We start from the raw sequence: 16,044 nt of genomic DNA, 5'->3' as shown, positions 1-16,044 counted from the left end.
CAGATGAGTGTGTACCCACCGTTAATGCTTACTAGGCCCTTTGTTAACAGTCGTAAGGTGGCTGTGTGCTAAGTTCATGCTCGAGGTAATGCCCACGTCTGCCTTTCCCAGCACATCTCTCATGCTCATTTTGGTCATCCCTGGTCTGTTTTCTCCTGAAAGCTGGATCATGGCATGTGTAACTTCCTCCCCTCCCCAGCCGCTTATGTTTCTTATGTAAAGTTTGTTGCAAATGTGAAGGTGGCATGTGCTTTCCGTGGCAGGGCTAGTTTCCCACCCTGTCTCCTGTCTCCTCCACTGCCTCGGTGTCCCTGACTGGTGGCATTTCCCATGTCATTACCATCCCTGTGTGCTCTGGCCCTGTCTGTTGGTTTCTCACATCTGTCCTTGCCGTGGACAGTGTTGAGACATCTGGCATCAGTGTTTTGGAGGGACAGGCTCTTTCACGGTTTCCCTGGGTACATGCACGATTTGAGACAACTCTGTAACTGGGGCCCTTGTTTGAGGCTCCACTCTGGGATACAGGCTTTTTGAGGGTTGTCAAGTGACCACTGAACTCTCTCCATGCTGCTAACATGAGAATATTTGGACCTCTTCATTCTGTTAAATCTAGGTCTTATTGTATTCTTAAAACATTGTTAATGCCGCAATGAAAAATTTTTATTTTCCCTAATTCATTACTGAAGATGTTTTTGGAAACAGTTCTCTTTTTAAAATGGCTCTTTTATTTATATAAATCTTTGTAATTCATATGGTATTATGATGGATACCAGATTTTTCTAATGTAATAAGTTTTATGCAATTTTAAAATTGTTTAGAAAATGAGCCCTCAAACTCTGTACTAGTTTGAACAGTATGTTACTCTGTAAATCATGGAATGTTTATGGATATTAGGATAAATAGTTAATATTAATTAAAATAACCATGAGTGATTAATTTAAATGGATAGAGTTGAATTGTGAAACTCAGTCAGAGGTAGTATATTCTTGAAAATTGTCATCAAGACCAGGAATACTTAGACACTATATGGTGACAAATGCTAGAATTCTTTGGAAAATTAATATAATTTATTTCTAAAGCTCAATAATAGACTTCAGCCAGGCTTTGATGAATTGTGGTGTAAAAAAATCCCCCACAACCAAAACAAACAAACAAACAAACAAAAAAAAAACCCTGAAGTGTTTTTTGGGAATCTCTTACTGCAAGTTTGCAGGGGAATGCTTTATATATATGCTGGAATATAAATCCTTGTATGCATTTGTGTGACAGCCAGGAAGAGATTTTGTGGAATTTATTTGGGTCTTTTTTGTTGCCTCTGTGAGAATTTTTTCAAGAACAGTGAAACCTTCATTGATGTAATTTGCAATTTGAATTTCTGTGTAATTTATAACTTTCTAGGCAGCTCTAAGTTATTCTCCTTGCTGGCATCTTCTGTTCTGTAGTTTATGCTTTCCCTTCCTCAGGTTGGTGAGCACCTTTGGGGAAATGTCAGCCTCAGTGCCTCTGCCAGTGACCCATAAGGCCGGGGCACACGAGGCTGCAGCACGTTCTCAGAGTTGACTGGGGTGTCTCCGTGGCCATGAGCGTTTGCCAATTTTGGACACACTGAAAAGAAAGAAGACAATTTTTCCTGTCCCTACCCTCTGTCCGTGTTAATAATAATAACAGCTATGAACACCATTTATTGGGCCGTAATGTACTCAGCCCTCCGAGGATGCTGGTGATCTCACATGAAAACACTGATTTGGTCCTTGACAGCCTAGAGTCCCTGTATGCTGGGGCCAAGACGCCCCTCAGCTTTCCCTTTGCCCACAATACATTTCGTAACCCTGTGTTCATCCTCGCCCCCGTGCATTCTACACATCCTGAGTTTGAGTTCATACATCATGCATATGGTCACCGACCACTTCTCCTTACCCAGTTGTGGTTCTTAGCATGAGAAGTTTTTTGAAAAGTTGGACAGGGGACTAGGATGGTTTGGTAGTTGCAGATTCTTCTCTTTCTACGTATGTAAACATTATTTTGCTGCCTTACAGCCCTCGCTGCTCTAACACAGAGCCACAGCTGCTCTCCTGCCCAGTGCCTTTACCTCACGCCCATTGAACACCTGCTGCTGGCTGCCTGGGCACTAGGTGCGGCCGAGTCTGGAAGGAGGTGTGGCCCCAGCTCCTTAAACATTTTAGTCTGAGGCCGTGCTGTGCTTACTGACCATGGATATCTCACCTTCCTTACAATTACCCAAGTTATATCTGGGTTCCTAGGCCTGACAGCTGTCGCTGTAGTGTAGAGCTTGGAGATACTTCACTGTGATTGCAAGTCTATCCACGTTGTCGGTTCTTGGACACCGGGTATTTACTCCTAGGCACTGAGAGTTCACAGTGTGTGTCCTTGTTAAAACACTCATGTTTTTAGTTTATTTTCTGATGTTTCAGTTTTCCTATCTGAGTCACCCTTGATAATAACTTTAAAAAGCACCCCTGCTTTCAGACAGCCTACCAATTCCACCTGCTTTCATGGCATGCAGCATGCGCTCACGTGGTTAGGAAGAGACCACAGTGTTATGTGGGGCGTGGAGGGAAAGGACAGAAAATAGTTCTTCAACTTCATCCCCTTCCTCTCCTTCAGCTTCCTTCTGGCTGGGCTGTGGAGTTGACGACAGTGAGAGTGACAGGGAGGGAAAGGAAAACATAGTTGGGTGAGAATTTGAGTGTATCTGTTTTGGCTGTATTTGTACCGGGCCCTTGTGTTCCCTCGCCTCTACATGCCACTTAGTGGAGCACGTGGTTAATGTTCTCTCCAAACGTGTTTTTAGATTGCTGAAGAGAACTGGCAGTGCACAGAAAGGCTTGTTTTTCCATCTCCTCTCTTTAGCACGGATGGTCACAGACCTCGATGGCACTCCCTGATTACAAAGTACCACCTGAGCCATTTAACTGAATCCAACCTGATTGGCTGCGACAGACTCGTCCGGGTCTTCTGCCTACACCCTGGCCTTCTGGTGGGGCTGTGGAAGGTGAGCAGCAAGTCCCTGGGCTCCGTGCGAGCTGTCGCGTCCCCATCACGGCTGGCAGGGTATCAGATATAAAGTCCTCCAGGTGTGGCAGTAGCCGCATCCCGTTCACCGTCCTACTGTCCTTGCTTTCTAGCTGACTCCAGCAAGCGCCTCTGCTCCACTGAGGCTGCTGGGGTTCTGCCCTCACAGACGACTAAGCACCCCTTCCTGCCTTCCTGCTTTTGCTCACAGTATTCCTTTCATGTCAGGGCATGTCCCCCTTTCTCTTGTCAGTCAGTGCTGGTCCTTATCCTGTTTCTTTCACATTCTTTCTCTGACAAAGCCCCTGTTGTTGTGTGTTCAACATGCTGGTCTCCTGAGCACGTTTTCAATCCTGCAGATGTGGTGTTGAAGATAATGTGCCCTTTGGGGTAAAGGGGCTAAGAAGTTATCCCACCCTCTGTGTAGGATCCCCTGTCTCAGCAGATCAGGCTGTTGGCCTGGCCAGCTCCCTCCTCTGGGGCTGTTTTCGGGGCAGTCATTTCCATGAAAAGCAGAACAGTACGGTGTCCCTCTGTACACTGTGCCCACAGGTTCACGTCTGTGGCTTGGCCTGCAAATGTTTAAAATAGCGGTTCACAGATTTGACTCTGAGAATGGCAGTCTGCACCACAGACAGCGCCTGGGCAGAGCCAGCTTTGCAGCGGCACCCAGCACTGTCCTCTTGTACCTTTTCCTCCCCCAGCCTACAGTGGCAGTCTGCTTTCTCCCCTCCTGCCCTGTCTGCATGAAGTAACTTGCTATGCACTTGACTACTTGAGTTCCTTGGTCTGCGCTGACCTGAAGCATTATGAGGACTCTGGTAGATCTGAATGGCTGGGTGGAGAATGGCACCTTCCAGTTTGCCACTCAGGGCCACCTGAAACTAGGCAGTGTCAGTTGTGAATCTGGCAAGAACTGGGTATCAGCTCCTGAATAGTTAGTTTCTGCTATTCACCTGATGGACAGGTAAAGAAGTTGAGTCTAATTATTACCCCCTGCATTTGCCACATAAAGTGGTTACTGGATAGAAGAATGGTATGTCAGTAGAGTTCAGTATTCGTGGAATTAATCTGGGATCTGTGAAGGTCTGGCCAGTATTGTCTTTATTTTTGAAAGAAATTTGAAATATCCTGGAATTAAAAATGTGTATTTTTGCAATCATGTGTATAATACAGTGTTTTGATATTTTGCAAATACTAGGACATTAATTCTTCTGGTGCTGCCCTCTCTGCGTATTTGGGTGAGTCGTGTTCTGCCATCAGTGAAATGCAAGCCTCGTCAGGTGGTAATAATGGACGGGCTCTGTGGTGACCTCGTGGTTGTGAAAAACTGCATCTGTCTGCAAGATGAATGTGCTGCTGTCTTCACAACTATCTCGTGAAGAATTAAATGATTTCACTTGAAAAATATATTCTTTTTAATTAACTTTTCAGAAGGAGGAAGAACTGGCTTTTGTTATGGCAAATCTTCATTTCCATCACCTTGTGGAGAGGAGCACATTAGGCTCAGCCGCAGTGTATGTATTTGTGGGTGTATTACATTTTTGTACAGTCAATATAAAGGATTAGGAGTTGATGCCATGTTAATATCCCGAGAATAGCTGCAGAGACATTCTGTTTTTAATAAGTAGACACAAGCCAACAGGCATAATTACTTAGCTGTTGCTAAAGTAATTGGATTATTCATGAGTATATATTTGCTTTGTTTATCTGGGTGAAGGGCTTTCTACCTAGTAGAATATTGTTTCTAGGGCAGGACAGCTCCATTGCTGTGACATGCCAGCGCTGTCCCTGGGTTGCACACGTTTTATAAGGCATGCAGACTCTTGGCCCTCTGGCTGGTTCTGGCCTGTGGATGAGTTTTGTGTGGTCTAGACGCTGTGTGTGTCTTATGAATCTGAGTGTCTAGGTGCGAGCGGCTTCCCATTCCTCTCCAGCTCTCACCCTCCCCTGCTTACTTGGATGCTCCCTTACTCATTTTTTTTCATTACCTGAAAAGCTCCTACATGCTTTTGTGTTTGTCACCTTACTAGTAAGGTTTTTTCTATTGAATAAAGCTTTGTTCATCTTGGCCATGAGTCATCTGCCCAGGTTGCTAACCTGCAGATCTGTCGCGTGGTGCATTTCCCTGCTGAGCCTGGCTGTCCTCTCGGTCTGGAGAACGCTGCGGCCCAGAGCTGCCTTTGCAGAGCTGTGGTCCTGGGCTCCGTCTCAGGAACTCGTGCCCCGTGGTGGTCTGTGGCTGCCTGTGGGCTCATACCTTTGCCTATTTTTTATAAAGGAACGTGGAACAATCCCCTTGAGATCAAGTATTACCTATTTTTGGGAATCCTCTGAGTCTCATTTGTAGGATGTAGCACTTTGAGTGGATGTTAATCTCTTAAAAGTATTTTACAACACGTATCTTTAGCTCTAGTGCTAACAAATCCGTGTGTGCTATTTGCCTTCTAGCCCCTTCGAGCCGCCCCCTCACAGCCCCTACCTGGACGACAGCCCCGAGTGTGGCCTGCATGGCTACCAGCTCCACGTCGACTTGCACAGCGGAGGGGTCTTCTTCCTCTGTGGCACATTCCACAACCTCTTCATCAAGAAAGGTGAAATTAATTGAACTTTTATTTCATTCTGAAATAAAAAGGTTGGGATCAGGGAGTGGATGTTCATGTCTGAGTTAAGGACTGTCCTCCTAGGTCTCTCCTCCCAGGCCCCTGTTTCCTTCCAGGACTCGTGCGGTTCCCCAGCCGGCGTGTGTGTCTTTAGCGCTGGCTCGGCCACCCCCCGTCACTCTCTAGCTTCCCAGTGCGGGCTCTGCTCGCTTCTTCTGCCGATACTGCCTTACTGTTTCTCCATGCACCCTCCTGCCTCCAAACTTCTTCCCTTTTCTTTCAAAGCAATTTGGTAAATTTTCCAACAGGGCTGGCGGAGCCCCTGTCCAGGCTGTGAATAAAGGGAAACCAGCCTTCCTCCTGTCTGTGAATAGGAATATTTTATAGGGAAATTAGGTCTTTGTTTTGCATCATACTAAGAGGCTTCAGGTCCAGCTATGTCAGCAGTAATGCCAGACCCTCACTGGGTCCCGATGGCGTCTGCTAGAGGTCTTCATTACAAAGGTTTTCTTTTCCAAATACCCTATTCCTCAGAAGTCTTTCACCTAATGGGTTTAACATCCATGAATGATCTTTGCCTAAATAAAAAATTTTTGTTTGAATTTAGAAAATGATTTTCTAATTGTCATTATTTTTACATTTATTAGCTAAGCGTCTGTAAAGAACTTTCTCTTATGTCCTGGGTGAACTCCCATAAATGCATGGGAAATGTTCAATTCTTTCCCATTTAACTGCCAATTCTCAAATTAGTATGTTAAAGTAATAGTCACCTCCTGTGTTGGAAATACTTTGAGCTTTCCTTTTCTTTGAGATCGAAACCACAAAATCTTTCTCCTTTTTCTTTTCTCCTTCTTTCTTGCTGAGTGTCACTTTGGGCTCCTGGATATGTATTTATTTCATCATTTATGATAAAGTTATAGACATTCTTCCTGAAGCTACTAACCTTGCCCGCCTTGGTCTGTGGTCGACTTCAGGCTGGTTCTGTGCCCTGCAGGTACACTCCAGAGGCTTCGTCTTTGCTTTGTGGCTCAGGAAGATTTCTAGGTTTTCATGTGCTTTTCTCATTTTTTTTTTATTAGAATTATGTCAAATGTACATATTAATCTCAGGTGAATCAGCATCTCTGTTGTTGAATTGTCCCATCCAAGAATGTGGAATGTCTTTCAACTTGTTGAAAAGTACTTTGCCTCGTTTAGGGAGTTTCAAAATTTCCTTTGTGCTGGTTTTGCACATTTCTTACTAAGACGTTTATTAGGTGTTTAATCTTATTCCTTCTCTTCCATTATATCTTCCCGTTGTTTTATAATGTGTTTTTGTGGTTTTGATCTCAAGCCACTGCTGATCTTACAGAATGATTTGGAGAGTACAAGGTCAGACAATTAAGTTCGTGAACTCGTCCTAGAAAAAGTGCTACACACCTCATTGCTGAATATCAATCACTATGGTCACCTTTGAAGTGCTCTCCTTGGGAAGCTGTGCACAGACGCCAGCACATAATCCACCTTTCAAAGCAATTTCAGAACTCTTTTTCTGAATTATATCAGTTGTGCATGTGAATCTTAGGTGAAGCTTCCTGGCTTGAATTTCCTCCATAGCACTGCCATACTGTTCAATCTTATTTATCATATTTAAGGAAAGTAAGCTCTGCAAGGCAGTATCTTTGCCTGTTTTGTTCAAGACTGTCTCTGAGAATGAGAGAATCAGCACCTGGCACATAATAGACATGCACCTGAGCCAAAGAGCACACGGTCAAAAGGCTCTTAGCTAAATGTTCCATTTCCTTAAAGTTCTCCTGTATCCTTAGCTGAAGGATTCTCAGCTGCATCAGTCCGGAGCTTTCTGGTCAAAGCTTTCACCATTCTCTGTCGCCTCTAGAGGAGAAGGCGCAGCTTGGATGCTGCAGGGCAGAGCTGCAGGGCCATCAGTCTCCTTGCTGGATGAAGCTAGTGGCTGGACCTCTCCGGGGAGGAGAGTGACAATTTGCCCTCATCTTGTCTTTCAGGGTCCGGGAGGCTTCAAGGGCTGCTCAGGCCTGGGTCTCAGCTGCCTCCTAGACTCAGAGTGGCCTCTGCAGCCCCTCCTCACTGCTGCCTCATTTCCTTTGCTTACAGCTCAGAAGAGGGGTATCACAGCCCCCCCTTCTAAAGTTATTCAGTGTGCACCTGTCGCTCTACAAAGGAAAAGCTCCACAACTTTGTTCTTTGGCGGAGTAGGTTTTTCTGTACCTGTAAAAGTTCCTTGAAATCTGAATATAGATACTAAGTGTTTATCTCATCCTTTCATTACAAGGTAGAAATCAGGAACTTCTTATCTGACATGGTTTATAAAAGATAGTTTTCCCAGTTTACCAAAAAATCTGTAAAAATTGCTTTCAAGACACTTGTTACATTTAAAATGTAAAAAAATTTTCTTTTGAAATAATTTCACATTGCAAAAATACAGATAATTCCTGTATAGCCTTTATGTAGAATACACCAAGTTATAACATTTTTGCCATGTTTGTCTTGTCACCTCTCTTTCTACGTTTGTTAACATTTCTACACATACAGGTGGGATCAGTCTGGTTGCTGTTTTTGAGGGTTAGTTGCTACCCTGTTTCCCCGAAAATAAGACATCCTCCGAAAATAAGACCTACTCACAGGAAAGATAAGACGTCCCCTGAAAATAAGACCTAGCGCATCTTTGGGAGCACACCTTAAAATAAGACACTTATTTTCAGGGAAACAGGGTAGGTCTGTCTGAGGACTATTTAGAACTGCAGAGAAAATGACCTACTTTTCCTTGTTCTAAACAAACACAGCCTAATCTTGATTAAGTTTTATATTGCATCCTTCATACCTAAAATATGCTGTTAATAATGATGATAGAATAGCAATAGAGAACATTTATGAGTGTCATTATGAGTGCTTGTCAAATGTTTCATACTTATATTAATGATTAAACTTAATCTTCACAGCAAGCCTTGAGATAGGTGCTCTGATCTCTCTCCCCTGTTACTGGTGAAGAGTGAGGCTGCTGACGTGACTCCTCGCTCCCCTCATTCTGCAAAGCCGGCATAGGCAGGTCCAGCCTACACTTGGGCCATGGAGCTCTAGTGCTGAGAGTGTTAAATGCCTGGATTTCTAAAAAGTGTTGTCCCCAGAATTTGAACACCTCAGAACTTGAACAACTTGGAATCTGAATGAAAAATTCCAGAACATTTTACCTGAAGTTCCAGCACTGTGTTGGAATCTGAGCACCCAGCATGTTGTTGGTGTGTTTTGTGTGTACCTTTTCCCAGTGCTCGGGCCGCCCGTGCACCCCATTCAGTTCATTGTGGGAAATTGATTATAGTGAAAACATCTTATGTGATTTTTGCTGCTAATTTTATGCTTTTGTGTCTTGTGTTTTGCTGCTAATTTTATGCTTTTGTTTTGGATGTGTGTGTGTGTGTGTGTGTTTTTAATATAATAACAACTAAGTGTATTCACCCTGGGTCTTAAAATGTGTGGTGAGGAAAATAAGAGTAAGAGAAAGCTGTTAGACCTGCGGGTGAAGTGAAGAAAGGTCTTATCGTGAAGCAGGAAAGTGGTACACGTGTGGCTGATCTTGCTGCTATGTTGGGGATGCCTACATCGACTGTAAGATTTTGAAAAATAAGGAAGCTCTCAAAGCAGCTGATGTGGTGAAAGGGGTTATGATCTTGACCTCTAGGACATAGAAAAGTATAGAAGAGATGGAAAAACTCCTCTTAGTTTAGAATAATGAAAAACAAGTGGCTGGTAGTGTGATTTCTGAGACGATAATTTGTGAGAAAGCAGAGGTCCTCCACAATGATTAGTGTGAAGCCTTCCTGATACTAGTGCTCAAAAGGAGGCATTGAAAGCCAGTAGGGAGTGGTTTGAAAACTTTAAGGACTGGGATCAATAATTTGGAATCAGCAAAAAAGATTTTTTTTTTTTGTTAAGTAGGCCTGGGTGACTATGCAAGGCTGGTGCTTTAAACACTGAGCTGTGGCACTCAGCCCAGCAAAAAAGTTTATAAAGGAGTTTAAGGAATTTATGAACAGTGAGGGATATGTTTCCAACCAGGTGTTCAATTGTGATAAAACAGGCCTTTATGTTTTTAGGTTTGTATATTTTTAATTTTATTAATTTACATTTTTATTCAAATATTATTCGTTAATATTTTACCTTAAAATCCAGTATCTTTACTGTTAAGATCATTTTGAAAATTTGAGTTTGTGGGACCCAAGAATGAATTAATATAGTTTTTATTATTTTAAAGGAGGAAAAATTGTCTTAGAACTTGAATGATTTGGAACTTGAACGGGGTTCTGGAATGGACTAAGTGTGGATTCCAAGGTATCACTGTACACTTCCTATATTTTTGCGTTGTAAAGATGTGCTTTTAGAGTATGTCTTCTTGTATGTGAGACTAACTGTCTTCACAAAGTGTGGGCGTTGTGAGTGTGGGCACGGCTGGGCTTCTCTGATGACTTGTCAAAGTACATTTAAACCACTTTGTGTTAATGCTGATAATCCCCATCGAAGGTTATGTGATTGTTACGACGTGTAAGAGCTTAAGTTAGATGAAGGAGGATGGGAAACTGAGTCTTTGGTTTTTTTCCCCTGTAAGAAGACTTGATAACAACCCAGATGACCTCTCAGGCAGACTCCAGCATTTCCTCTTCACATAGCTTTGCTATTGAGAATCAGCAGAGGGCGCTGTTGTCATCAGAGTGTCTTTCTAACATCTTGAAAGTACAAAGGGAATGTCCTCTGCAGTTTTTGAGTAACTAACTCTCTTGTGGTACCATGTGGTATATTTAGTACATTTCAGCTATGTCATTGCAGTTGGGGAGGACAGCACTTTGCCCCTATTTTTAAAAACACTTTCTCCCTATCAAGAATAAAATGTTTTATCATCATGTCCCTGGAATTTAGGCAGCCCCATATTGTGTTTGTCCTCCATGAGACCTGAGGACTCTGGCCTGACGCTAAAAAGCCAGTCTGGAGGGCGGGGCAGGAAGGAAAGGGTGGTTCATTTGTTTGGATCACTCATGAACAATGAGTTACTGAATGCAGGAGACGTGCCTCAGGCACGGGTTCTGCCCTCCAGAGGTTGAGGGCAGAGAAGCTTGGAGAGCCGGGCAGGGGCACAGGCTGGGAGGAGCAGCACTCGGGGTGCTTGGGGTCTCTGGGGTGGGCATAAAGCGGTGAGTTGCAGTGCCCAGACAGGTTAGTGGGGGTGGTCCAGGCCAGGGTGGGGACCATGTGGCATGGAAGGAGAACACTTTAAATGGCACACAATTTGTAAACAGAGCTGCATTTGGTCATTTTGTAGAGCCTTTTCCAGGAGTGTATCTTTGAGTAAGACTTCTGTGGATGTACCAGTTTAGTCCACAAAGCCATTGTAATCCTGTTACAAAATTCCAAAGGGAATTTATTATTAAACTTGCAAAGTCGATTCTCAAATCCAATTGGAAACATAAATATATATGCATAGGAAATGGCTGAGAAGATTTGCTTTAAAATTTTAATTATGAGATAATCTTTTCTGTGTGTCATATGTATACAGGTTATAGAAAAACAATAAAAAAAATGCAACTACCACAAAGTTTAAGAAATAGACCATCGCCTCAGATTTTGGGGCTGCCTCTGTGTCTCTTCCTGCCAGAGGGAACCACCATCATACACGTTGTACTGTTCCCTTGCTTCTCTCTCTCTCTTTTTTTTGTAATTAATCCTCTTTGTATTGTATAATGACACTCATCAAAATGCATAAGACAGATTATTATAAAGCAAACACCTGTGTGGTCACCATTCAGGTCTTGATTGACATTTGAAAATGAATAGTGGGAGGGGCCTGGCTCAGCAGGTGTTAGACATGCTCTGAACTTGGTAACAGAGAAAGTTACTATTACCTGGTGTCATCGAAGGGCTACATACCTGGGAGAGTAGCTGGAGCAAAACACCTTTGCATCTTATGCAGTTCATATTCTTCTGTTAAATTATCTTTATATGCATAAATCCTGTATTTATATTCTGATAAATGTTCAGACTCAAAGAAAAGCAATTAGTAGCTATTTTTTAATTGCATCCTGATTTATCCGTACATCTGTGTATGTCCTTATCCTTTAAAAGGTATTTATGTATTGTTCAGAGTGTTAGGATGTATTATAATGCATCATGTAGAATGATTAACCTGACATTGACTGTAAGGAGTTCTCAAATAGAATACGCAGGAATACAGATAGTGAAAGGATTTGTGATATGTTTATTTTCAGACAGAACAATCCCAGTGAGGTATTCTGAGTAGTTCTGGCAATTTAATGCTGTCTACCTCTTGGTCACAATATTTTCTCTGAACAAAATATCCCTTTGTTCTATTTTCTTAACTCTGTCCCCTGTACTTTTCTACAAGGTCGTTTGATCCTCCCCCCCATCCCCCCACCCAGTGTCTATTACTAAAAACAAGCCAAAAGCACCTAGTTAGTTCTGGGTGCCTGGGGTATGGTTCCCGAGTCACATGTGCTGACTTGGTGAATACTCGGGATGGCATCACCTCCCTGGCTACCCGGCACACCTGCTCAGCCAGGGCTGTGGGGTGCAGGGAGGCTCCTCCTGGCCATGAGCTGCTCTGTCTCCAGTGGGCTCAGCTCCCGGCTGTGGAGCTATGTCCTGTCTGCTTCTGTCTCTTCCTTGCTTTTCAGACTGAGCATGTTCTCTTCTGGTGGAGAGGAGCCCAGGTCCGCTGGTTTCCTAATACATTGTCATGTTTCTAGACATTATTCTCCCTCAGTGAGAAGCAGTGTCCAGGTTTTCCTGCCTCTGTGCCCTACCTGATGGCGAATGAAGAGGATGTGTCTCCTTTCTTCTTTCCTCACAGGTTTATTTGACTCCTTCTTCTCGGAACCCGGGAAGTTTTTTCTTTGTATTTTTATGCCTTCTGCCACTTTGACAGGTCCTGGCTGTTTTGAGAATTTTTTAAAAGGATCCATCTAATCTGTTTTCAAAGAAACATTTTTGATCTCTGAACCTGCACCTATTTTCTTCCTGCCTTTTTGTGTATTGCCACTAACATGAGGCTAAAAGGAAGCTTAGGGGAAGAAATATTTTGCTACCGTGAACTTGATTTATGATGAATAAGGAGGAGGAAGGGATCAACTGTAAAGGAAATACTGAAGGAGTAATTTGTAAATGGGAACTCAGGTGCGTTTGAAAGTGCCTCCTGGGTTTTCTTTTCTTTTGGAAATGTAAGTGAACTGTTGGCTTTCGGTCCCCAAGAACTGACTCCATTTCAGTGACGCACTAGGACTTCAGCCCTCAGAATGGTGGTGTATTCATGGCTCAGACTTAACATGGAAAGGAAAAAGTCAGCAAAGAGAAAAAGTGCATGGGCTGAAGTCACAGGAAATCCACGAGAGCTTCCTGGAGTCCTTTCCCTGTGGTGTCACACACAATGCACTTAATTTCTCTAGGAATGCTCTGGCCTGTCACCACACAAGTGAAATGTCTCATGCCATTAGGTAACTGTTATTAGAATTTGTGAGAGACTCAGCGCCTGGGGTTTTTAACTGCGGGCTGGTCACATGGGCAGTCTCGGGTTGGCATTACCAAGATTCCAGACTCCAGAAGGAAAGAGGCTGTTCAGCACTGACCTCAAATCGTGTGCTGTTTAGGCAGAAAGAACCTCCCTCATTGGTTAGGGAGTAGTGGGGTAGAGAAAGCTCTGGAAATCCAAGATCCTAGACCCTTCCAAGTACATGCAGTCTCCAGCCCACTGTGTGAACACTTCTCTGCATAACTGTCCATTAGTGCTGTGATGTGATTATGATACAGCCTAGTGACAGAGAAGACAGAGAACATTCCAGTGTAAGTCAAGCTTGCCGAAGGCCCTCATCAGCAATGCAGAGTATGAAGAAATGTATATTTATTTGATCTTTGTATCAAGCTAATTATTACCAATTTCAGAAGCTGAAGGAAAAAGGTTTTGCATAGTGTGTTAGTGTTTCAGTATCAGTACTGAAAGGGAGAGTAATATTAATATTAAAAGAAAATAATATTTAAATAACAAAATACGCTACTGCTGTCATTTGAACTCTTTTCAAAGTAGGCTTTGTTTTATAGGGAAGTTTTAGGTTCACAGCAAAACTGGGAGGAAGGGACAGAGATTTCCCACATAAGCCCTGTTCCACACATGCACAGTGCCCCCAATTATCCATATCTCCAACCAGAGGGGGATGTTTGTTACAGCCAGGGAACCTGCACTGACACTTCATAACCACCCAAAATCCACTGTTGAAGATTCCCTCCTGGTGGTATACATTTTAAGGGTTTGGAAAAATTTTAATGAAATGTATCCACCATAAGATTTAATAGTGTTATATCAGAATAGTTTCTCTACCCTAAACATCCTCTGTTCCCCATCTGTTCATCTTTCCCTCCTTCCTAAACCCTGGCAACTGGTCTTTTTACTGTCTTCATTGTTTGGTCTTTTCCAGAATGTCGTACACTTGGGCATGTACAGTCTATCGGCTTTCAGACTGGCCTCTTTCAGTTAGTGGGACCATTTCAGTTTTCTCCATGTCTTCTCGTGGCCCGATAGTTCAGGTCTTTTTAGTGCTGAGTAACATTACATTGTCTGGATGTAGTTTATTTGTGTAGTCGTCTCCTGAAGGATAGCTCAGTTGCTCCCAAGTTTTGGCCATTATGAGTAAAGCTGCTATAACATTTGTGTGCAGGTTTCTCTATGGACATTCGTTTTTAACTCCTTTAGGTGAATGCCAGGGAGTGTGATTTTTGGATCACAGGTTTGCTACCTGCTGGATCTATTTCTGATAAAGGGATATTGAAGTCTCTGACTATAATAGTGGATTTATTTATTTATTTATTTCAGTTCTATTAGCTTTTGCCTCAGATACTTCAGTGTTGTCTGGTTAGGCACACACACATAAGGGATTGTTATATCTTTTATTTATTTATTTATTTATGTATTTATTTGTTTTTTAGAGACAGAGGTTCACTTTATCACTTTCAGAGTGCTGTGGTGTCACAGCTCACAGCAACCTCCAACTTCCGGGTTTTTAGGCAATTCTCTTGCCTCAGCCTCCTGAGTAGCTGGGACTACAGGCGCCCTCCACAATGCCCGGCTATTTTTCTGTTGCAGTTTTGGCCGGGGCTAGGTTTGAACCCACCACCCTTGGTATATGGGGCTGGCACCCTATGCTCACTGAGCCATAGGCACCGCCCAGGGATTGTTATATCTTTTTTGGAGAATTGATCCCTTTATCATTATCAAATGCCCCTCCTTATCCCTGATAATTTTCTTTGCTCTGAGGTCTGGTGTGTCTGAAATGAATATAGCTAACCTCCACTTTTGTTTACTTGGTGTTACCATGATATGTTTTCTTCAACTACTTACTTTTAACCAATGTGTGGGTTTCTTGTAGACACCATATAGTTGGGTCTTATTTTTTCACCAACTCTGATCATTTCTGTCTCCTAATTGGTATATTAAGACCATTGATGTTTAAAGTGATTACTGATGTAATTGGATTGATATCTACCATATTTATTATTGTTTCCTATTTGTTACCATTGTTCTTTATTCCTATTTGTGCCTTCCACTCTTTCTCTGCTTTTTGTGATTTTAATTGAGCACGTTATATGATTTCATTCTCTTCCTTCTCAGCACATCCGTCTTACTTCTTTTTAAACATTTGTAAGTGGTTGCTTTAGAATTTGCTATACACATTTACAACTAATCCAACTCCACTTTCAAATAACACTGTACTATTTCATGGGTAGTGCAGGTGTCTTATGATAATAAACTAACCCTAATCCCTTCCTCTCATCCCTTGTATCATTGCCATATTTTCACTAATACATGAAGAAAAATATGTACATTATTATTTTGTACAAACTGTTATCTGTCAGATCCGTTAAAAAAAGTGAAAGTTTTTATTTCACTTTCACTTACCCCTTCTATATTTTTTATTTCTTCAAGTAGATCTGAGTTTCAGACCTATATCATTTTAATTCTTTTTAAAGAACTTCTTTTAACATTTTTCGCAAGATCTACTGGCAACATATCCCTTCAATTTTTGTTTTTCCAAGAAAGTCTTTATTTCTCTTGCACTTTTGAAGGATAATTTTACAGAGTAGAGAATTGTGGGTTGGTGGTTTTTTTCTGTCCACCTTCTTCTTGCTTGCATAGTTTCTGAGAAGAAGTCAGATATAATTCTTGTCTTTGCTCCTTTATAGGTAAGGTGGCCCTTTTCCAGAATTTTAAGGTGTATCTTTGATTTTCTGTAGTTTGACAGTCGCGCGCCTTGGTGTCCACCCCTGCCGTGTTCTCCAAGCAGGGTATCTGTGTCTGCTGTCTGCCTTTAATTTGGGGAAATCCCCAGTCATTGTTGTTTCAC

General features: G+C 42.5%; 1 protein-coding gene across 3 annotated transcripts in view; it reads left to right on the top strand.

Annotated features, from left to right (window-relative positions):
* Positions 1-16,044, top strand: part of FBXO15 (F-box protein 15) — a 50,970-nt gene that overhangs the window by 24,035 nt on the left and 10,891 nt on the right. For all 3 annotated transcript variants that reach the window (XM_053571929.1, XM_053571925.1, XM_053571926.1), the window contains 3 exons: positions 2,872-3,013; positions 4,468-4,550; positions 5,485-5,627. In XM_053571929.1, coding sequence (XP_053427904.1) covers positions 2,872-3,013; positions 4,468-4,550; positions 5,485-5,627 — 368 coding nt within the window. The remainder of the gene's footprint in view (positions 1-2,871; positions 3,014-4,467; positions 4,551-5,484; positions 5,628-16,044) is intronic.

This window comes from Nycticebus coucang, chromosome 19 (genome assembly GCF_027406575.1).
Source record: "Nycticebus coucang isolate mNycCou1 chromosome 19, mNycCou1.pri, whole genome shotgun sequence".
NCBI lineage: Eukaryota > Metazoa > Chordata > Mammalia > Primates > Lorisidae > Nycticebus > Nycticebus coucang.
The sequence above is the reverse complement of the archived record's forward strand: the minus strand, read 5'-3'. Positions and strand labels throughout refer to the sequence as shown.